At 45.1% G+C, this 23,241-nt stretch overlaps 1 protein-coding gene and 1 long non-coding RNA gene across 2 annotated transcripts; one reads left to right on the forward strand and one right to left on the reverse strand.

Moving 5' to 3' along the window:
- Nucleotides 1-128: 128 nt before the first annotated feature.
- cul2 (cullin 2) lies at nt 129-10,485 on the reverse strand. Its single transcript, XM_040166753.2, has 21 exons — nt 9,986-10,485; nt 8,811-8,949; nt 8,373-8,475; nt 8,176-8,270; nt 5,311-5,416; nt 4,833-4,915; nt 4,613-4,709; nt 4,393-4,503; nt 3,629-3,791; nt 3,381-3,505; nt 3,189-3,296; nt 2,995-3,054; nt 2,763-2,891; nt 2,552-2,638; nt 2,314-2,466; nt 2,123-2,200; nt 1,975-2,041; nt 1,647-1,849; nt 1,414-1,515; nt 1,184-1,300; nt 129-946 (listed from the first exon to the last, which is right to left on the reverse strand). Exons 2-21 carry the CDS (start codon nt 8,927-8,929, stop codon nt 815-817), a joined length of 2,238 nt encoding a protein of 745 aa, XP_040022687.1. The 5' UTR covers nt 8,930-8,949; nt 9,986-10,485; the 3' UTR covers nt 129-814.
- LOC120811435 (uncharacterized) lies at nt 10,364-15,507 on the forward strand. The gene is made up of 4 exons (XR_013454513.1): nt 10,364-11,176; nt 11,431-11,586; nt 14,571-14,712; nt 15,262-15,507. It is a non-coding gene; the product is annotated as an uncharacterized LOC120811435 (long non-coding RNA).
- The last annotated feature ends 7,734 nt before the right edge of the window (nt 15,508-23,241 follow it).

A 23,241-nucleotide genomic window follows, 5' to 3' on the forward strand; every position in this document is an offset into this window, starting at 1 on the left:
ACATATCGGAGCCTCTGGGTTTTCTCGCTGTGGTCAAGTCATTGAAGACCTGATCGGTATCCTGCTGTTATTGCTCCCAGCTGGGACCAACACACCAGAAAGCACTGACATATGAATACACTCAAATGTTTACATAAAACCTTTCATTGTTTTTTATTTATTTCTTTGACAAGCAGCAGGATCATGTTTGTCACCTCATGTTTCTTTACATTTGAAAGTAGATACAATAGTCAGTATAGCAGTTTTATTACAATATTTTTTCCTAACTTCAGTACATTTAACAAAGAAAGAAAAAAATAAAACACACAACAACTGCAAACGTGAGAAAAGAAAGCATGGTTGTAATTTTTTTTATGTGTATCCACCAATGATGTCATTGGTGTCACAACTCACTGTTTCCCCAGGTTTCTTTTTTCTTAATTTTTCTTTATTTTTCCGCTCCACTCAGATGTTTATTGGCTCTTCCCCTCTGGAACAGCAATAGGCATTTTCTTTTTGTCGCTTTGACGCACGGGGTGCGTGGCACTGGTGATGTTGTAAACAGCTTAAAATTCATGAAGGTGTTTGGGGCCCGGGAGGAGGCTCTTGTGTGACGTGACGTGATGACCTTTTTTTCCTTGTTCTTCAAAATATGGAGGCACAAGTCCTGCCTTCGGTCACGCATAGAATCAGAGCAGACAGCGACAGTCCAAAACTGAAATGGATGAATGAGTCTGTTTTGTTATTGATTTTTTTCGGCGTTTTAAAACTGCATACGCCAGTCAGTCACACAGGCGAGTGTTTTTGGGGAGGAGGGGCTCCCTGGCTCTTCCGCCTACGCCACATAGCTGTACTCGTCTGCAGAGGTCTGGCTCCGCTCAATGTACTGCTTGTCGATGAGCACCTCGATGCACTTCTTGATCATGCTGATACTTGGGTTGAACCTGGCTTTGGACTGATTGATGACCTGCACACAGACAAGTAAAAAAATAAAAGAATTAGAAGAATTATTGTGCCTGTGTGTAAGCAGTTGTTTATGTACGGTTTTGTATATATGATATGTGTGGTGATACATGCAAACGTGTATATATAGTAAATATGTTCCATTCTGAGATAATTAAGACACAAAAACTGTTGTGTGCATGTTACTCAAAGATATGTCATGGTCCCTTTGACGTCTACTTCCAAAAAGACTTTCACCCACCTCCTGGATGAGGCCGTTGTGTCGGAGCACCTTGCGAGCCTTCATGATTCTCACTATAGCAGCTTGTAAATACATTTTGCGGTCCTCGTCCACGGCGCTCCTTGTCTGCTCTATCTCCTAAGGATCAGACAGATGTGTGACACGGGAGATTTAGGCATCAACACAGCTGCTCAACAACAGGGCCCCGGCAAAGCTCGAGACAGCATTCGGATGGACGGAGTTTCTCTAACCTGTGGCGTGTCTTTCTGCATCGAAGTGGTGATCTTGAACTTTGTCCTTTTACTGGTGAAACTCATATTTAATGAAAATGTGGACTCTGTTTCGATCTCCTCCTGTGAGCAGAGCATTCAAATGAACATCAACACCTGGTGCAATTACAGAATCTTCCCAATCAATCCCTCTTCACCGATGACAATTCCTGCGAGTACTTCAAACTGCACGTGTTGCACATGAGAGCACGGACCTTCTCTGAGTCGTGGTTGAGCATCTTGACGTCCAGCAGGGACCTGATGGTTTTCTGTAGCTCCTTCTCGTTCATCTGCGTGCCGTCCTGCAGCTCCTTGTAGGTCACCGTCAGGCTGTTGTTGAAGGCCAGCAGCACAGCCATCTGGTAGGTGGTAACCATAGCAACGTAGGGCTTGGACAGGTAGTTCATCTTCACCTCCCCTGTGAGAGACGAACAGACGCAGAATGGTGAATTTAACCATTACTGATTATGATACATTTATTTTCTTTCCTTTATTAAAGCAGTCTGGGGGTGAAAATGGCACTTTAAATTGTGCCTCTTTTACCTGTACAGAGATAATGCAGCCAAGTCAACTTCCTCCCACTGAAGTGCTGATTATAGAATAACTCAAACTGTAGAAGAAAAAGACAGGAATTTTAATTTAATTTTGCTCAGTATGACATTTCAGCTGTGCACCCCAAGATTCAACTCACCATCTGCACACTCTTCTCTAGCTCTTGGGGGATGGCGAACGTGGAGGAGGGGACGTGTGTGAGGGGCCAGGCTCCAGCCTGCAACCACGCGGCATAAACACATTGCAACACACGTCACACATTTGTACTGAAAAGGCCAAATTGAGAGCACATCAGCGCTCACAATACGGTCACATTGGAGTTCTCCTCACCTGTAATACGTAGATCTGGAAGCTGATGCCCAGGTCCACCACCGTCTCCTGTGTCTTGATAAAATTGTTGAATTTGTTGTTGAGGTCAGCGCTCACGCTCATGTCTGTGTACATTCTGTGCAGTTTGCTTGTGAACTCATAGCCACATGCTTGCTGTAAAAGAAGAAAAACAATCAGGAGGAGGGAGAATGATTTGACAGAAAAGCTGGTTGTTAGTAGCGCTCGGCGCTGCATGTACCTTTAGTTTGTTGATCATGGCTTCTTCGGAGTCCATCGACAATGATAAACCGTGTATTAACCGCTTTGCTAGCATCCGGGCATAAAACTGTGGGCGGGAAAAGGGAGACTTGAAAAACAGAATGTCTCCTTTTGGGGACTGTGAGGATACAACAAAAAGGGACCGAACCAGCCTCCCAGCCACTATACATTATCAGAGGAGCTCTGGTCACCTTTTGAAAGATGTCCTTGTCGTCTATGTACTTGAACACGGTGATGAAGCTCGTCAGCTTGTCTTCCACCTCGTTCTCCGTCATTCCCTTTGCAGACTTTTTCAGCAGATTATCGCAGTATTTCGCCAGCTGCACGGACACACCAGGGGAGACACGACCCGGTCAGGGCACTGTGTGTAACACTGAGTGTGTGTGTGAACATTCGTGTTTGAATACGAGCATGTACACTTACAAGTTCAGGGGCTTTACAGATGGACTTGGGCTCCCTGAAGTTCACCACGGACGTCAAAGCCTGAGAGAGAAAAGTCACATTCAGTCCGACAGAGAAAAAATACATTAAGGAGAAGAAAACTTCACTTTTTCAATGTAGTAACTATGTAGTAGTGTGTTATTCATTAGCGCACCAGGAGCACGGGGGTCTGTTACCTTATCGAGTGCACTCATGAAGTGCTGATCACCGTTTAGAACCGTGTTTATGAGCTGAATAAATTTACTGTGAACCTCCAGCACCGACTCCACAAACAGGGTTGGCATCTAGAGAGGCCAGGAGAGCGAGATAAAGTTAGAATGTAAAAGAAGTATTTGCAGCCCGCACAGACACAGTGCTGTGGTACTGACGTTTTCCTGAGAGAGGTTACTGGTGCCTCGGATGCCCTCGTTGTGGATGTGGATCTGAAGCTCCTGGATCATGTGGGGCAGCCCGCTGGACACGGACCGCAGCAGGGTGTACATGTTGGCCATGTCTGGACAAAACAACACAGTTGGGTCCCCAAAATACCACGAGTCACCAGGTCCACAGACATAATTGCATTGTGCAAAATTAAAAAAACAAAAACAGAAGCGCGCATCAGGAAAACAGCACTGACCCTCTCTCTTCTCCTGCCGAATGATGCTCTGGCACTCCCCGTGCAGGAACTGCAGATGATCCGCCACCATCCTCTGCTGGCATTCATGGATGACTTTGGAATAGGAGCTGGGGTGCAGGTACTTCCGACATCTCATCTCTTCGTCTTTCAACCGCCCCAACACCTGGAGGGAGCGAGAAAGGTGCAAAAGGGTCAGTCGGTCAAATGACGAATCTGCAACCACAATGCAGCTTTTTGAAAAAGACAATTATACAATTTCAAAAACATCTTTACAATGCAAACATTTAGAGTTTCAAACAATTCAAAGCACCATACACAATTCTAAATCAACATTGTAATTCTTCGCAGCTTCTTCCTCCAGACGGGAGGCGACTGTACTACAAAGTCTATTGCGCCTCGTTCACAGTGATATCCAATACTGGCCTGATGCCTGGAAAACGCTTTGATAATCATCCTGTTTGCGCGCTTGTGCGGGATAAACCTATCAGAGAAAGCTGATTATTGCCAGAATAAATGAACAAGAGAGAGAGACAGCGAGAGAGGTCATGGCAGCTAAAGTCACCCAGGGTCTGTGATCTCAGCCTAGAGCTAAAACTATTATGTCAACGGACTGACACAACCTGCCAGTTCTCATTCACACAGGCACATGACGACCAGGTTGAATGTAGTCACATGATGGATGCTGTGACACGCACACAATCCAGAGAGCTATACTGTGGAGGTCTTCTATTCAGAGCCTAAAGGACATAACACCGGTCTCCTACCTTTTCCATGTACTGTGAGCAGTTGGACTCTTGCAGGAGATTGGAAGCTTCCTGTTTGTAATACTCTCCAGTTTTAATCAGAAATGGCCCTTCGAAGATTTCCTGATAAAACTGCAACAAAGGAAGAGGGTGCTGATTTAGGTTAATGTATATACACAGATCTCTATGAAAACCCAATGCTAACAATTGGAATCCTCTGGGGAGTCCTTTGGGGTCTCACCTTGAGTGGAAACTTCTTCTTGTACTGTTCAACATGAACAAAGGAGTTGATGACCCCGTGGATGACCTTCTGGTTAGGGTTCTCGCCACAACGGTCACTGTGAGGAACCAGGAAGCGGTCATTAGGTCGGATATTTGTGACTAGCAGGAGTAAATACACTCATTCTATCTGTATCACAGAGAACCAAACATATTCATCTGGAGCTGTGCGATTGACATACTTTTTGATTTCATTCAGCAACATCCGGATCAGGACATCCTGAAGGGGCTCGATCATTAGCTTCCTCCACATGTCGAGCGCCAGCTACAGAGACCAATGACAGGACGGCATGTGACAATGGTGCAAACAGATCAGCGAGGTCATTGATGGGCATTGGAATTATGGAACAATTATGTTGTCTGGTCCATTCAATTAATACAAAAATTATATAAAATAGATAGTTAATTAACCACATGGTTTTGTAAAGTCTCAAGGCATATTACCAATATTGGTGCAAAATAATCAAATTCTAAAAAAAAGAAGAGTGAGAATGTGGGTATGTGTCACAATACATGATTTCATCAATATTTGATCAAGAGAGGATAAATACGCAGACTGAGTCCTCACCCAGCCCTACTTATATCTAACGTCCCCAAGTGTTGATATGCAGGAATTTCCTTTTTCAATTTTACACCAGTGCGAAGAAAACAAGCCCATACCTCTCCGATCTCCATGAGCGGCTCGTTCATGTCCACCCCCCCGTAGCCGTACTGCAGGTCTGCTTCTGTTAGTTTGTTCTTCTTGATGAACTGAGTGTTGAGATACCTGAGTGGGGGCAGGAGGTCAAGATGTTAACATTTCAACCGCATCCAGCAGAGATTGAGGAGGGGTCATCCAATATCTAAAAAGTGGCTAGGTGTGTGTGTGTGTGTGTGTGAAGAAACGCTTCTGTCACAATACAGCCGCTGCCGGTAGTTTAGTTCATGGAGGCTACGCGAGATGGTCATTCGTCGGTTACCCTAATGGTCACTCACTCAGTCACTCTGAGCCGGTCCACTGTCAGGTTAGCCAATGAAAGCAAAGCGCCAGGATTGATGGGCAATGAAGGAGCCACACGCACACAAAAAGGGATTGTTGCAACTCACTTAATTTATGAATATCATAGTGAAAATAACTGAAGCATCACCTGGTCAATCTCCTTCAATCGGAAACAAACCAATCACGGGCCACTCTCACCTCAAGGAGGTTCATTTCAATGTGACTGCCTCCTCGCAGATCCTTTCAACACCAACGCCGTCACAGACCAGACTGCTGGCAAAGCCCTGGCCCCCCTAGTTAGTTCAGAGTTCCTTTAGCCTTGAATAATAAATGTGCATGTGGCATCATATCATGATTCCTTTGAATATATTAATAAAACCTGTGGACTGTAATAGCTCATGTGTTTCAGGAAGATTCCTGCTCCCTTTCAAAACGTTCTGCACACCCAAAAGAATGCCCCAAAATCTTGTGTTTTCTGTTCACTGTAACTTCTTATCTGGCACAAATCTCCCCATTATGTGGCTCATTATCCAAAGTAAAGGTGTGCTCCACTTTTTCATGAATGTCTCATCAAATCAAACTCCTCCACTGATAGCACTTCTAAGCAGTTTCCTGCCATTCAGACAGAAACGATGACCCAGGTGACCTCATAGCCGCCTACGACCATGCTGTTCACACTAGCAGGGCTTCCTGCGTGCTGGTCAACATGCATGTTCTGCCCCGCTTTCCCTCTGCACTGAACACGGTTGTTGAGCACAACAGCGATACTGGGGGTTCCAGCTTTGGAGGCAAACAAAGGTTGGTCCAGACTGTGTTGTCATCCCAGAAAAGGTCCAATCTGGAGCTCAGAGTCCAGTCAACATTACAAGTTTAAAATGCTCACCCTCAGATGAGGCGGCGCCAGTCCGGGATCGCCTGGCGATACACTCGGACCTCGGGAAGTTTCCTGAGATTTGCGTTTGACGGCGTAGCCGCCCAGCCTGCCACTCGCCCCCGGGGCCTTTACAAAATGTGTCGAGGCAGCGCCAGCTTGCCTCCCGGAGAGCTGTGTGCGCATTTTGGCCGTTGTCCAGGAGAGCAGGGCAGCCGTGCAGCAGGTCCTGTCGCACATTCAGACTCTGGGCCTTTCAGTCAATATCCAAAAGACCTCGGTAACAATAAGTCACTGTCATGACAGTTACTGTCATTCTAGTCTTGGAAATACTCACCGTTTAAAGTCCTCAGTGTCCGTGTTTCACTGCTGCCTTGCCCCCTTATCAGTTGGGATGCAAACCGTTTCCTAAGAGCTTGAGGGTTCTCACGTTCACTGTTTGAACCCCTTGACTCTTGATCATCCCTCTTGTACAAACTTCACTTCAAACGACCCCAAGGTTACACCTCCCAAATGCAGCCAATCGGCCTTGAACTCTCCCTGCAGCGTTTAGCTCTGTGGCTTTTTTAGCTCATTTCCTGTGTCCGCATCCATTAACACCCTTTGGATGGTGCACTTATGTGATCCGTTGTTTGTCCGTTTTGCTAATCCAGGCAAAGCCCTGACTAAATAGTGGCTTTCTCCACGGATCGTCGTCCTGGCTTAAAACAGAAAGGGTCTTCACTGCCTCCAAGTAGGAGGGTGAATTTGAACAGAAGCATTGCATCATGTTCTTTTTTTTGTTTAACGGGTCTCTGTGCTGCAGCCAGTTTGTTCACCGCTGCACACCTTTGCTCGACCGAACAGTGTGGATGTGACAGTCCTTCCGGTAGCTCATTTTCTCTTTTTGACCCATAGTAAATGTGTTGTGTCTCGTTCCTCCCCACCAGAGAACACCAGTAGGCGACACAATATTGGCTGCTCACTAATTCTCTATCAGCGGGACAGCAATTATACTTAACCTGATTTCTCTCAAACCATCAATATCTAACGAGAATCAAACAACAGAAATGAGGGTTAAGTGGGGAATAACTGCCGCTTAAGCCCACCCTCCTTTAACAGAATGCAAACATAAACACGTTTATTCAGACATCAGATGGAAAGAATAGGCTGGCCCATTCTAAATTAAGAGCTGAACAAAACTATGTCACCAGTAAAGCCAAGAGCCGCCTTCTTTCTCTCCCTCTCTCTCTTGCTGACATTATAAATTACAAAAGGCATATATATGCACAGACCATCTGGTAACTTAAAAATAGATCTGAAAGCTCTCCAAGGGAGTATTGAATTCAAATGGATCAGGAAACAGAAAATGCACATTGACACTGCGCTTTCAGAGCAATTGTATAATTGTACTGATAACTTTACGTGAGGTTGTGATTGAATGAGATCATCCTGCATCTAAGGATCTTGACACACAGAGCCAACGTAAAAGAACAGAGAGTGAAAAAGACAGACACCAGCTTTGGCTCACGACTTCTGCTTAGAGTTATACCTCACGCAGCACAATGACAGCCAACAGGGGGGGGGTTCCCTACGGACATGTTCTTCATTTGTACTTGACAAATGTGGCAAAAACAAAACAACAAACCAGCTACTATTATTTCAACACCATTGTGAAAGGTTAAGGCAACGTTACCTGTACAAGCAGTCCATGTAGTCAGCTCCTCTGCTGTACTCGTCCCAGTATCTGTGGTACATCACTAAAACTTTTTCCTCTGATTCTAGGACTTTCTAAAAAAACAGGCACAAGCATGACATGTGTTATGGACAGAAGAATAATGCGGAAATAAAATGCACTATAAAATGCTTTTCTTTCTTTTCCTGACTGCTTACCTTGTATAACTGGCGAACATGATTCTCAAGAAAGACCTTGGTCTCTGTGTATAACCTCTCCCCCAAAGGCTCTGGATACGCAACGCACAAGGCATAAATGTCGCTGGTGTCGGAATTTAGGATAAATATGAGAACAAACGTAGTTACATTATGTTAACATACAGTTCATAAATATGTAGTAGGGAATACAAGATACTTCTTATGCTGTGAAAAAGCCCACTGACACAAAACATATCAATAACTCTTTGAAAAACTGATCTGCTTTTCATAATTAGCCATATTTGCTGTTTAAAGTCTAATACACTACACAAGCTGCGACTTGCTTTACTGCACCCAGCAGCTGTATGACTTTCTGTCCACAAACCCGTCTCTAACAATTCCCCAAAAATCTTGTGTTGCAGTTTCCATTTCAATATGGTGCAAGTTTGCATAGGATACGAGAAGCGGTCATTCCACGTGGCTCTCTCCACGTAGTCCAGCATCACAACAGCCTTGATTGTCGTCAGTAGCTTGTTCCATGTCTCGTCAAAGTCCACCACCCGAGGCTTTAAGGACATTGTACAATTTCTCTTTCAGCCTGATGAAAAAACAGCAATACAGAAGTAAGTCATTGTAAAAAGCAGGAACTTTTTAATTCAGTCCCCAAACAATGATGTTAACATGAAACCATCCACCAGCAATATGGTTTCTTTAGTAAATGGATCTTATTTGTGAACTAGGATTAAATAAAGGTTGTGCATTTTTAAGAAGCTCTCTGCATTTTATTTAGTAATAACAATATTAGGCAAATAGGTTCTTCTTTCTTTAGAATAACATGCCTGACTTAAGGATTTGTAAATAAAAAACACATTAATCAAGAGCAGCTACATTAAATAGATGTCAGGATAGACGAGAAAAAAAGTCTCTGATAAACAGCTGATCACATTACTAAAGTAGCAACAGTTGAGATACACCTTGTCCTCAAGTTCGTGGAGGCAACGCTAACGTTCATCAACAGGGTACACATTGTGATAACCAGGAAATATCAATCACTTAACGTTACCTGCGCTTCTTACCACAACACTGTTACATATAAATAAATATGAAGACCTCTATATCCGTGTCAGAATAATCACAGATTACCTGCAAGAAATATAACTAGGCCCTGTGTTGTTTCTCGTCATTCATACCAGTTGATTTCACGTCAGTGAAAACACTGAAACATCCTAAAGCACCGTTATTTTGCTATTTTATTCACAAATGCCGATATCCGTCATTCGAAACCAAGAGTCAACTATAGTTAATACGCAACCTTCTAACAGTCATGATAAAGGCAGCTAAATTAAGGTTACTAGCTAGCGGAATGCCAATCCCAAAATAGGATGGCTAACTTAGCTAAAATGCTAGCTAGCTTCTAGCATGCTACTTCTTCCTGCTCAAGTCCCAACAGTTTTCGAGGCATCGGCTCGCAGCTCGCTGTTCGTCAGCTAGCAGGAAGCTAACGATAGCCCAGCTATCGTTAGCAAATGGTCATCTTCTTTGCAATTTCCCACTGACAGCTCAGCAAAACATGGTACTGTTGTTAAACAAAACAGGTTGCTGAGGTCAAGCATGGACTTTTGAATAGTACGTACCTCTGTTTGGTATTTATTTGTTGTAAAAACTCAAGTTTCTCCGCTGTCACAGGCTTGATTTGTCTCACTTACAGGTCTTTCCTACCTCTGGGACTTTACCATTGTGTTAGATAGGGGTCGATTATGAACAAGTGTAAATTAGTTGTCACTCTTTGTCGCTCTTTACCTTGGTAAAGTACTTGGCGTTTTCTCTCGAGTATGCATGGACATAGAATACATTCTTTCAAATCCTAAATGGCTCAAATGCATACGGATACAAGACATACGAACACCCATGTATGCATTGTGCGCTGATGGTATCGCCTAAAACTACGGAAACCTTTTAGGAGATTTTTGTGGGTTCCAATCTAATGTAACGTTACTATATTGTGTCTCTGTACTCATGAGGAGAGTAAACACGTTTTCCTCAGTGTAAATGATGATTAGCTACATCTATCCAGTCACATCTATCCGACCACATGTATTCACCAAGCACCTATTCAAGGGTTCTACTCATGATCATTTTACATAAATACCACACCATCATTTTACACAAACAAGTTATGCGAGAGAAATGTCAAGAAATAAATTGAAATCGTTCACAAATACTGCACTGTGTAGTAAACGTCATTTTTAAAGGAGTTTAAATATACGCATAATATTGTTACTTACTTAACGTTACTTAGCAACACGAATTAAAGGAACTCGTTTATGATTAACGCTCTATGTGGTTAGCAGGATATTAAAGAAAAACAAAACAAACCTTTTATTATTAACGGAAGCTTCGTTTACTACAGATCACCAGGTCACACCGACACCGAGACGTGAGTATGCCGGCCAAAATGAGTAAATTAGCTTGTTATTTGGCACTAGATAACTTAGCGTAGCTAGTTAGTCAATATGAGGAATTAAAATAATCATCTGCTCTTACACACTGGCTAAAATGTCCCTCATAGATAACGTTAGCTCGACCCAAATTATTCGTTGATATGTAAACAATATGTCTGATCGGAGAGCAAATTATTGGTAGCTTGTGCAAGCTCAACCTACAAATGAACGAGAGAGAAACCCTCCTTTATTTAAACTTAACGTTAATTGAACCGACGTTAACCGGCAAGACGTCCTTGCTGACAGCGCCAGTCAAAATGATCCAAGTGAAGAACAAAGAGGACTGTTTGCCTGAAACACCTGATGAGACCAGCAGAAGACAGAGTAAGGGTTTATATTTGTCCTTTCACGTCTTGTGTATGTGCAAATTGTAACTGTAAAATAGCCATGTCAGTATTCATGTTATGTCTAACATACTTAGGACATAAAAGGAATACTGACACATTACAACACCTAGCACACACTGCAGTGAAAGAGTTGATGTTTCTGTTATTACAGGCTGTGAAATCAAATAGCTTGATGAGTAGCTCGTGAGTTCTTTCTTTACCATTTTACCCTTCCGATTGGCTTTGTTTAAGGTCTCATCGAGTCCCATCCTGAGACGACCAACAACCTGCCGTCTGCGTGTGTGATCAGCACACAGCTACTACCACCACCACTGATATGTGACGGCCCTCAATACTACGGGGTGCAGATGGATCTGTTGCAGGAGTACTACGTAACACAACTGCCAGGTAACACTTGAAAACCCGACACACAAGTGTCACATCACAACGACACAGATGCAGCATGGTTCCCTCTGAGTGCCCCACTGTGCTGCTCGTTAGAAAAGCCTTTTTACAGAAAGATCCTTATCATCATCATTGCCCAGAACTGAGGCAATGGTCTCACAGGATCTTACAAATAATGTGCTATAAATGAAATACTAGTGTTATGCATTAGAGAGAATGTTTATTTATTAGTTAACACCTTTTTCTCAAGGTCCCAGGTTTCTTGAAGGAGGGACACAGAAAGGACACAGCTCAGAAACAATGTGGGCCACACAGAGAAGCCCGAACAACAACATGGCCATGGTAGCACTGAATAATAGTATAACATTCCTGTCATCTTATAATATCAATATTAAACCAAAGATAGGGTGACATTACAGGAACTACATCTCTCCTGCTGTTGTTGCAGAGCAGCAACATCTATATATATAGTAACATCAAAAAGAAATACAAGATGAAACCATGAATAAATTAAAAGGTAAACTAAATTATATACGAGAGAGAGAAACCATGTTAAATGTTTTGGAAATTCACTTGCCCAAAATGTAAAATCAACAGGATCAAAACCTGTGTATAAAGCTCTCTATCGAGGAGGATATCATTTGATCTTGTTTAGTGGTGATATGTAAGTACGGTAAGCAAAGTACTTAAGTATTTCCACTGCATGATATCTCTGAAAGTAGGAAATATTGTGCCATTTACTGCTCTACGTTTTCAGCTATATTACAGGTATAGTTGCTTATTACTTAACAAATTCAAATTAGCTCCACATAAAACAACTAAAGTAGTAAAATGCTTCTGACGTATACCACATATTAATGTGTTACTAATTATAATATAATGATAAACACCAGAATATAATATAAGTCACAGCGGCTAATTGAGCATTATTGCTGTTAATATTTAAAAACTCTTACTTATCAGGAGAAAAACATTTTTTCTATGCTTTGACCTCCACAAGGAGAGTGTGATCAATTTTCATAACATTAGTGTGATTATGATTATGATTGGGGGTTAACTTTCCCTTTAATGCAAAGCATCTGAATATATCCTCCATCGCTGCTTCACTTTCTCCTCCAATGGCTGAGAAAAGGTCAATCAAATAATAGGACGTAGAAAATACGTCCTCTATCTACCTCCATAAAGCCTGCAGAGGGAGCCAGCTCCTCCCGAGCTGTGGGTTGGGAAGTAGTAGAATCAGTTGTGAGATAATGTTTTTCTGTGCCTACACATACATTTAAACACACAGAATCCCCGGCTACATGAGAAACCTGATTTAATAGTAAAACACTTCTCTACAACATTCCATCCAGGTATTCAATTTAGATTTACAGCAAAACTACCAGCTCTGACTCATGTCGGGGGGGGAGCCAACCATGCCGCTGACATCAGACAGCCAAGTGACGTCATGGAGATGTCAGTGTGTCTAATTGTAAATTGCACACATAGTGTCGGTGTGGTAACGTTTGAGTCGGAGAGAAGACTCTGAAGGGGGCGGCTTGTCTTGGGAAGACCTGGGAGTAGCTAGAGTATGGCTGTAACTGGGGATGGGACAGAAGCAGGTACGTTCGCCATCATCTCATTCACGGACGGGTCTGGGAAGAAAGAAATGTTCTCATTTAGGAATGTCTGATGATTTAGTCAGTGATTTGAAACGACAACATTCAGTTTGTCGTTTCAGTTTGTGTACAGTTCATTGGTGTTGGAGATGAAAAAGAAATGTGTTGTTAATGTTAGGCTTTTTAGATATCAATCAAAATTTTTGATATTTTTAGACGTTTTCAAGAGGTCGAGAGCTTAATACATTTCCTGAAATAACATCACGAGTGGCCTCATCTTAATAGGCAAAAAAAGGCCGTTGAGATGTCAATCAGAAGCATACCACTGTTTTCCTCAGCTACGCTCTCTGCGTGTTTTTCTCTCTCTGTGTGAAATGCTTCGGTGCTGTGCCCACTCAGGGCACATAGCACTGACATCACTGCTCCTCCTGGAACAGGCCCCCCAGCACAGACATGTAAACAGGAGGCGGCGTAATGCGATGAACATTGACATCGGTCACCGCATCTCACTCACTACGCCGCGTATCCGCTTCCCCTTTTCTGGAGCCCACGTATCAGGGATTTAATCATCAACAGGCGGCGTGACGTGAGCCAACACGGGACAGTAGAAGCTGATAGAAGGGTTTGTCGTTCTTTTTGTCTCAGTCTCACACTGATTTGATGGGGCAGAAAAGGAGAAAATCAAACTCGTAGTAAGTAGTAAACATGCCGACTGACGCGTTGCACCAGACGTTCCTAAGCACAAACTTAACCTTGTCTCTTGCTACGTACATCAGGTCAGGTGCGACTAGCGCATAGCTAACAAACCAAATCGACAAAGCTTGAGATAACGATGTCAAAGTTTGAAGTAATTGATTATATAACAACATTTGTTATACCAACACTTGGGAAACAAGGATGATTTGAAAGGACATTTAAAATGTCATTCAAGTTAAATAATCACTGTGCTAGTTATGCTTGCACAGTTAAATATGTTTCTCTCATTATAAACTCCATGAATAACAACTCATATTTCTCCATGTTCATATAAACAAGCCAAAGTAATACGTACATTTAAGAAGTGTTTCTGATGGTCTCTGATATTTTCTGCCGTTATGTTATAGCTTGTGATTCGATGATCAGGGTGTGGCACAGTTGTTTTTCAACCAACCCACTCATCCATAAGTCTTAGCAGGTATACCATGTCTTTTGCAGCTCGTTTACTGACGCCAGTACACACCCACCCCCTCGATAATCACCACACCGCCAATCGTTACGGACATATTACATTACATGTCATTTAGCTGACGCTTTTATCCTAAGCAACTTACAATAAGTGCATTCAAACATAGGATATAGAAACCAATCGTGTTGACGGAAGTGTTGTTTTGTCCCCCACCTACCACCCAGGACTCTCGGCTTACTGGATGGCCTCCCAGCTGGGGGACACTGATTCCAGCCTCCCCCAGGAGGCAGCAGGGGCCAGCGCTCCCTGCTCCATGGAACAAGACAAGGTCTTGCTGAAGAGGGAGTCCCTCCTGATGAGGAACAGGTAGAGAGGACCATTCATCATAGCATCGGTTGATTCTACCTACAGTGCATGAGCATTGGTGAATATGTGACTCGTGAAACTGCGGGAAAAGATGGGTTTAAGGTAGTTTTTTAAGCGTTTAAGCATTGTTTTGGGAAATATGATTATTGAGTTGATTGAATACTGGAAACTGGGGTACCACCACATCTGAAGCCCACTAATAAACATGTCATGTAGGGGGTTATAGAGTAATGTTGCAGCCAAATTGACACATTGTCACTGGACCGTGGCTCTCGTTGCTAACATAGTGCCCTTCAAAATAAAGGTTGTAGCCACCAAGGTTGGCCCTTGACTCCTGTCCTATCCGGAAGGTTTTCGCAAACGTGGTCCTTGTTACCATCGTCGAAGCATTCTGTCTCCACACGAGAACGACTCGTGTAGCTTTCGTAATGTGACCTTTCTCTTTCCCTTTGTGTAAACTGGTTCATGGTCAGCTCTTGGTCAAATCTGGGAGAAGAACCAAAAAGTTTGTTTTTTTTCCTTTACTGTGGCTGTTGTTGTTACTTCCAGGAAAGCCGCCCGGGTGAGCAGATTAAAGAAGAAGCAATACATTAGATGCCTCGAAGAAAGAACGCTCGCACTCGAAAGAAAAAATGTGTCTCTGATTGCGGAAATCAAAGCGATGAGACACATGCACCGAAAGTAGATGTGCGTACTTTTGATTCTACCTCCATGGGTTTGCTTGAGGACTCTGGCTTTGCTGACACACATGTACAAAATACTGCTGGTCCTTGCAATAAAAATGTGTTTAATCAATGAACGTCTTTGGCTCTGACTTATCAAGTGCGTCATAAAGCAGCAAACATACAGCACCTTGCGTCAGGTCAGGGTTATTACCAGTGGAGGAGTTTACGCTCCTTTAAACAAGGTTACTTCCAAAACATTAAGCAGGAGAAAGAAGGAATTCATGCAGGGATTGGAGAGGCCCAACTGGAGACAGAATGAGAGGCTGAAGGCCCACTTGCAGCGCTGGAGGACAACAGACAGAACGTGCAACCTACACATGACCCCAAGGCCTTTGCCGTTACCACCATACCTGCACAGCATTTTTCCATTCCTTTTTGTCAACAGAATTGGGTCCCATTTTAAATATTGAGTCAATTGATTTCTGAATGTCTGATTCCCTATAGAATTGCTCCCTGAAGCCAATCGTCTTACAAAGGATTTACAGAGCATTGTATGTGTTTTGTGGTTGTGACGACTCGAAGAGACTGAAGATTAACTTCCTGTTTTATTTTTGTAACCACGGCACTTCCTGTATCTAGTTTCCCCCCACAGCTGAGTTTAGTTTGTAATCACCCCCACCTGTATTTAAGCCTCAGTTCCCCACTTGTCTGTGTCAGGTTATCTTTTGTCGTTCCTAGAGGTACATGTTTGTTGTTAAATTCCCAGTGCTGTTTTTGTAATCTTGTTTCTACTTTGTTGCCAGGCTCTCTTCCTTTTTGTTTTCTACAAGAGCGTGTGGATTCCGCCTTTGCCTGTGCCCCCTTTGTTTTGCATTAGTTTACTCTCCTAGTAAAAGATTCCAAACCTTGAAAGAATTCTCTGTTGCCTTATTGCTCTGCACCTGAGTCGAAGTCCTGACCCCTCACAGCATAACCTGACCATGACAGACTCAGCAGAGCCACTTCAAGCCGTGATCCAGAACCAGGGCCAACGGCTCCACCACCACGAGCACCTACTAAACTCCCTCGCCGCCTCCATGCAGGAGCTTCATGCCAATCAGGGGCGTTTCCAGTCATCCCTGGAGGACATGATCAGCTCACTCTCACACCAGGCACAAGGAGTGGTAGGGGCTGCTGACCCAGAGCGAACCGACGCCTCGGGCCCACCTTCACGGGAGGGGCCGACCGCTGAGACGCGCTTTTCCATCCACGAGCCCAGAGGGATCCAGATCGAGAGGTACGATGGAAACCCAGGAACCTGCCGCTCTTTTCTGACAAATTGCTTGCTACTGTTTGAACTTAATCCTTCATGCTACGTCACGGAGAGGGCAAGGGTGGCGTCAGTCATTACCCACCTGACCGGCCGAGCTCGGGAATGGGCCACGGCCGAATGGACCAAACAGTCACCGGTCTGCCAGTCCTATGCAGATTTTTCTTCAGCCCTTACAAGAGTTTTTGACCATGGAACCCCCGGCCGCAAGAGCTCAAGGGCTCTTCTTAGTCTTCGGCAGGGCAAGACAAGAGTACTGGACTATGCTATTGAGTTTCGCACTTTAGCAGCAGAGAGCAGATGGAACAACCACGCGCTTGCCGACGTCTTCCACCATGGCCTAGCGGACAACATCAAGGATCAGCTAGCCCCTCTGGACCTCCCAGAGGACCTGGACTCCCTTGTGGACCTGGCGGTACGGTTGGATAATAGACTCATGGAGAGAAGCAAGGAACGCTCCTCTAACGTTGTCCGTCCCCCTGCCCAAGGAGAACACCACCCCGAGGTTACAGCATCCCGAGGCGGTGCGCCAGCGCATGCTCTCTCTGTGGAGCCGATGCAGGTGGGACACACTCGTCTGTCTCCGGGCGAGCGACAGCGCCGGTTCAAAGAGGGGAGCTGCTTTTACTGCGGACAACCTGGCCACATCCTGGCCCATTGCCCAGCAAAAGACAGGGCTCATCAGTAGACCGGAGGTTACTGGTGAGCCTCGCCACGTCCGAACCTCCTGGATCCAGACCTCTTACCCTCGCCGGGTGTTCACCGCGACCCAGTCAGTAAGTCTGTCGGCCTTCATAGACTCTGGGGCTGACGCTAGCTTTATGGACCACAGTTTGGCAAAGGAACTAGGGCTGACTACAGAGCCCCTTCCTCACCCTCTGGTGGCGAACGCGCTGGACGGGAGACTACTGTTCCGGGTTACTCACCGCACCCAGCCTGTGGGCCTTCTACTATCAGGTAATCACTCTGAACAAATATCATTCCACCTCATCCATTCACCGCAAGCTGTCCTGATTCTGGGTAATCCTTGGTTAAAGGAACACAACCCCCATATTGACTGGTCGTCTGGGTTAATTTTGGGTTGGGGAAATCAATGCCATGCCACCTGCCTAACCTCTGCTGCAGCCTCTCCGAAACCTATTAACATTGTTTCAGAGTTTCCCGACATTACTTCTGTTCCCCCCGCCTACGAGGACTTAAAGGAGGTCTTCAACAAGGCTCGCGCTACTTCCCTGCCACCGCACCGTCCCTATGATTGTGGTATTGACCTCCTACCAGGCACTTCACCTCCGAGAGGCCGTCTCTACTCCCTGTCTGCACCGGAGCAAGAGGCCATGGAGACCTACATCCAGAGCTCCTTGGCTGCCGGCATCATCCGGCCGTCGTCCTCTCCAGCTGGAGCTGGATTCTTTTTTGTTGAGAAGAAGGACAAATCCCTACGCCCCTGTATAGATTACAGGGGTCTTAATGAAATAACCACCAAAAACAGGTACCCCCTCCCTTTAATTTCCTCTGCTTTTGAGCTGTTACAAGGCGCAACCATATTCAGCAAACTCGACCTCAGGAATGCATACCACCTTGTGCGTATTAGGCAAGGGGACGAATGGAAGACTGCATTCAACACGACCAGCGGACACTACGAGTACCTGGTCATGCCTTTTGGTCTGACTAATGCCCCTGCGGTGTTCCAGGCCTTAGTGAACGATGTACTCCGGGACTTGCTAAACAGATTTGTGTTTGTCTACCTGGATGATATTCTGATCTTTTCCAGGTCAGAGCAGGAGCATACTCAACATGTCCGCCAGGTTCTCCAAAGACTGCTCGAGAATCAGCTCTTTGTCAAGGCAGAAAAGTGTGTATTTCATGCCCCAGAGGTGTCATTCCTGGGTTTTATTGTGTCGTCAGGAAGTGTGCGGATGGACCCTGCAAAGGTTAGTGCTGTAGCAGAGTGGCCCCAGCCCGGAACCCGCAAGCAACTGCAGAGATTCCTGGGGTTTGCTAACTTTTATAGACGTTTCATCCGGAATTATAGCTCCATAGCCGCCCCTCTCCATGCTCTCACGTCCACGGCTACTAGCTTTCAGTGGACCCCGGCCACGGAACAGGCCTTCCAGGGCCTGAAGAAGCTATTCTGTTCCGCCCCAATCCTGACTCATGCTGACCCCAAGCTTCAATTCATTGTCGAAGTCGATGCCTCTGATCTTGGGGTGGGAGCAGTACTGTCCCAACGCTCTGCGGTCGACAATAAGGTTCATCCATGTGCGTTCTTTTCCAGGAAATTGTCGCCCGCAGAGAGAAACTATGATGTGGGCAATCGAGAACTACTAGCAATCAAGCTGGCCCTAGAGGAGTGGAGGCACTGGCTCGAGGGGACAGAACATCCGTTTTTGGTCTGGACCGACCACAGGAACCTGGAGTACATCAGATCAGCTAAGCGACTCAACTCCCGACAAGCCAGGTGGGCCTTATTCTTCACCCGTTTCAACTTCTCTCTTTCTTACCGTCCAGGATCTAAGAACACAAAACCGGATGCCCTTTCAAGACTATTCGACCCAGACGCTCCATTGACTGCACCGTCCACCATCTTGCCCCCTTTTTGCACAGTTGGGGCAGTGACATGGGGAGTCGAGGAAGAGGTTAAGGGAGCTCTCAAGAGGGTAAGAGTCCCCAAGGGTTGCCCACCTAACCGCCTATTTGTTCCCAAGTCCCTGCGGTCCCGGGTCATTCACTGGGGACATACCTCTCAACTTACCTGCCACCCGGGCAGCGGCCAAACCCTGAGCTTTCTTCAACAACGGTTCTGGTGGCCTGCCATGATGAAGGAGGTGAGGGAGTATGTTGCTGCATGCCCTGTCTGCTCCCAGAGCAAACCCTCACGTCGTCCACCAGCTGGCTTACTCCGGCCTCTCCCCACCCCCCGGCGGCCATGGTCCCACATCTCCATTGATTTCGTCTCTGGTCTCCCAGCCTCTGAAGGTAATACAGTCATCCTCTCAGTCATTGACCGGTTTTCTAAGATGGCTCACTTCATCCCCCTGAGAAAATTACCCTCCGCCAAGGAGACGGCAGAGGCTCTCCTGTCTAACGTTTTTCGGCTACATGGTCTCCCGCAGGACGTTGTTTCTGACCGGGGCCCGCAATTCACGTCGCACTTTTGGAAGGAGTTTTGCTCTCTGGTTGGGGCCACGGCCAGCCTATCATCTGGGTATCACCCCCAGTCCAATGGCCAGACAGAGCGATACAACCAGGAGATGGAGACTGGGTTGCGCTGCATAGTCTCGCAGAACCCCAAGGCATGGAGTAAGCATCTCATCTGGATTGAATATGCCCATAACTCTTTACCCGTTTCTGCCACAGGTTTTTCGCCCTTCCAGTGCGTGTATGGCTATCAGCCCCCACTCTTCCCCAACCTGGAGGGGGAGGTTTCGGTTCCCTCGGCCCATGCCCTTGTCCGCAGATGCCACCTCACCTGGAAAAGAGCGAGGTGCGCCCTACTTCGCGCGTCGGCGCAGTACCAGAGGCGGGCAAACCAGCATCGGAGTCCCGCTCCCCGTTACCGAACTGGACAAAGGGTCTGGCTGTCTACAAAGGACTTACCTCTTCGGGTGGAGTCCCGCAAGTTGGCCCAGAAGTACATTGGCCCTTATCCAATAATCAAGGTGATCAACCCGGCAGCCGTCCGTCTTCGCCTCCCCAGAACCATGAGAATTCACCCCACGTTCCATGTTTCCCGTGTCAAGCCAGTCAAGGAGAGCCCACTGGTCCCATCCTCCAGACCCCCTCCGCCCCCCCGACTCGTCGACGGGGGCCCCGTGTATACCGTGAAGCGACTGTTGGCAGTCCGACGGCGGGGTAGGGGCTGTCAGTACTTAGTGGACTGGGAGGGGTACGGCCCAGAGGAGAGGTCGTGGGAACCGGCGGGCAACATCATGGACCCATCCCTCATCAGGGATTTCAATCGACGGTTTCCCGAGCATGCTGGGTCGTCTGGAGACGCCCCTAGAGGGGGGGGGTACTGTGACGACTCGAAGAGACTGAAGATTAACTTCCTGTTTTATTTTTGTAACCACGGCACTTCCTGTATCTAGTTTCCCCCCCACAGCTGAGTTTAGTTTGTAATCACCCCCACCTGTATTTAAGCCTCAGTTCCCCACTTGTCTGTGTCAGGTTATCTTTTGTCGTTCCTAGAGGTACATGTTTGTTGTTAAATTCCCAGTGCTGTTTTTGTAATCTTGTTTCTACTTTGTTGCCAGGCTCTCTTCCTTTTTGTTTTCTACAAGAGCGTGTGGATTCCGCCTTTGCCTGTGCCCCCTTTGTTTTGCATTAGTTTACTCTCCTAGTAAAAGATTCCAAACCTTGAAAGAATTCTCTGTTGCCTTATTGCTCTGCACCTGAGTCGAAGTCCTGACCCCTCACAGTGGTATTCCAGAAATTGTGATGCTCAATGGAACAAACTGCCTTCATCTATTATGGCCTTATTATTTGTTTGGGCAGATTCATCCTGTATTTTTAAACATTTTCAAGTTTTGAAAACTGGTGCATGGTTTGTACAAAAACCAAAACAAAAGAAAAAGCTAGTTCTCACTGCCTTTATCTTTTCTTCCCCACACACAGGTAATATTGATATTGTTCAGTTTCACCATGAGTTGTTTTAAGCTTATGGTGCCGTGTTAATCTCAACATTGGTTTTTTTTGTGCTCATAATCTGATGCGCTGACCCGACTGCCACCACGGTCACCAGCAAAGCAAAGCGAGGTTTCCCCAGTCACGTCTTTTGTTGCCTTTCGTAGATGACACATGCTATGGAACAGCCACCAAGTTGGTCACCTCCAGTGGATGTGCCAAGGGCGAGAAAAGTTCGGCCTGGTTCTGAGTGATGGCATTCTCTAACTTACAACAGAGGAACCGATATAATATTTACAATTATGGAACACCACAGTTACACTCAAGACTTGGGCCTAATGTGAAACCTTATTACTGTCCTGTCTTTAACAAAACACAGTCAATATTTGCCTTCCAGCAGATAAAATGCACAGGTAAACTTCAGAGAAAAATAAATTATGTTCAAGTGAATTGGCTCCTACACCCATCATTGAAATATTACTGGTCAAAAAGAGAAGATGGAGGGCTTTGTGCAGCAGTTAAAACGTGTCTTTATCCCTGGGAAGTCACTTGCAAGTATAGTTTGGTTTGCCTGTGATGTGGAAAAATGCTATAGTCTGTGATCTTAGTTTTCATAGTTTGAAACGCCTCTGAACAATGTTTTCTTAAACGCCTGCGTCAGGCTGTCACCTCAGTGTATTATTCTCGCATTAAATGCAATGCAGGTGCAAAACCAGCAGGCTGCAGTGCAGCATTCTGATACATTCTGAGGTTTCCAGCATTATAAGTGATATCAACATGTCCATATTGTCTCAGGACAGGACCTCACTGTGTTTACGATAACCTCCGCTAATCTCACCTCATGTTGAAGAGAGGTTTGGTGTGAGTATCACCCTGTCACAGGCAAAGTTAAGCCCCGGTGGATTTGACTGTCAAGGTCCTGTAATTAACTGGCACTCACAAATATGGGTAAGTAGGAAATGACAGATGTTCGGGTCCATGACATGTCATTGACCTGCAGATAAACAGCAACGGTGTTGAGTCACAGGCTAAATAAAAACAAAAAGAATTGCAGGGTAGCGTCTTGCAGTTAACTGTTATCATTGACTAAATATTACAGTCACATAGGCATCCTGTGCCAATCGTTTTAAATCCATTCAAGCACCGTTGCACTTTATATGTGTATTATAAGTATTCACACACACAGACACACATATATGTGTATGTATGTACATACTAGTGAAATGTCTATGCTTCCCTTTGGTGTCCCTGTTTTTGTTCATCTGTCGATTTGTCTGAACGTTTAGAGCAACGGAAATCCCGCAGTATTATTACCGAGCATTCAGGGCCAATAAAGATAATTCTAATATTGATTGTAGCCTTCTACCTAGAATACGTATTAGTAGAATAGATTAAATTATATAAGGAGCTCGACTGAATACATACACGAATGAATGAATACATGCCCGGTGTTTTCTATTATAGTCTATAATTGTATGTATATATTTCTTACTTAATTGTTGGCCATTCTTCATGAACTTGCCACAGATGTCCATCTATTACATCGTAACCACCCACTTGAACCGGAACCTTTTAAAGGTAGGTTTACGTACTGTGGGATATTGTAATTTCTCTGTGCATTCGTTCCGCCGACGTCCCACGATTTGTTACACAACCACAAAGAGAAGGACTACAGAGTGTACAGTTCAACGTACACACATTTATCACCACGCCGCTCTTCAAAAATTGATTGCAAAGATAAACATCGAGTTACAAACAATGAAAGACATTCGACAATGTTTCCCTAGTTTATTTTTGTTGTTGTCTCTCTGGTTTCCATGCGTTAAAATCGACACGGCCACAAGCATGCTGATTGAATTTTAATTAGTGTAATTTAATTAAGTGCGAAGCCGTTTCTGAACTAGTTTTTAGAAATCCGACATTTCGTCGAGC

The sequence above is a fragment of the Gasterosteus aculeatus genome, chromosome 21, assembly GCF_964276395.1.
Source record: "Gasterosteus aculeatus chromosome 21, fGasAcu3.hap1.1, whole genome shotgun sequence".
Taxonomy (NCBI): Eukaryota; Metazoa; Chordata; class Actinopteri; order Perciformes; family Gasterosteidae; genus Gasterosteus; species Gasterosteus aculeatus.

Excerpts from the sequence above, each read along its gene's own strand:
- cul2 (XM_040166753.2), bottom strand. The coding sequence starts at position 8,929 with ATGTCCTTAAAGCCTCGGGTGGTGGACTTTGACGAGACATGGAACAAG. Across the intron at positions 3,055-3,188 it reads TCATGAGTGCACTCGATAAG|GCTTTGACGTCCGTGGTGAA; the intron begins GTAACAGACCCC and ends TTTCTCTCTCAG. Across the intron at positions 2,042-2,122 it reads TAGAGAAGAGTGTGCAGATG|TTTGAGTTATTCTATAATCA; the intron begins GTGAGTTGAATC and ends TTTCTTCTACAG.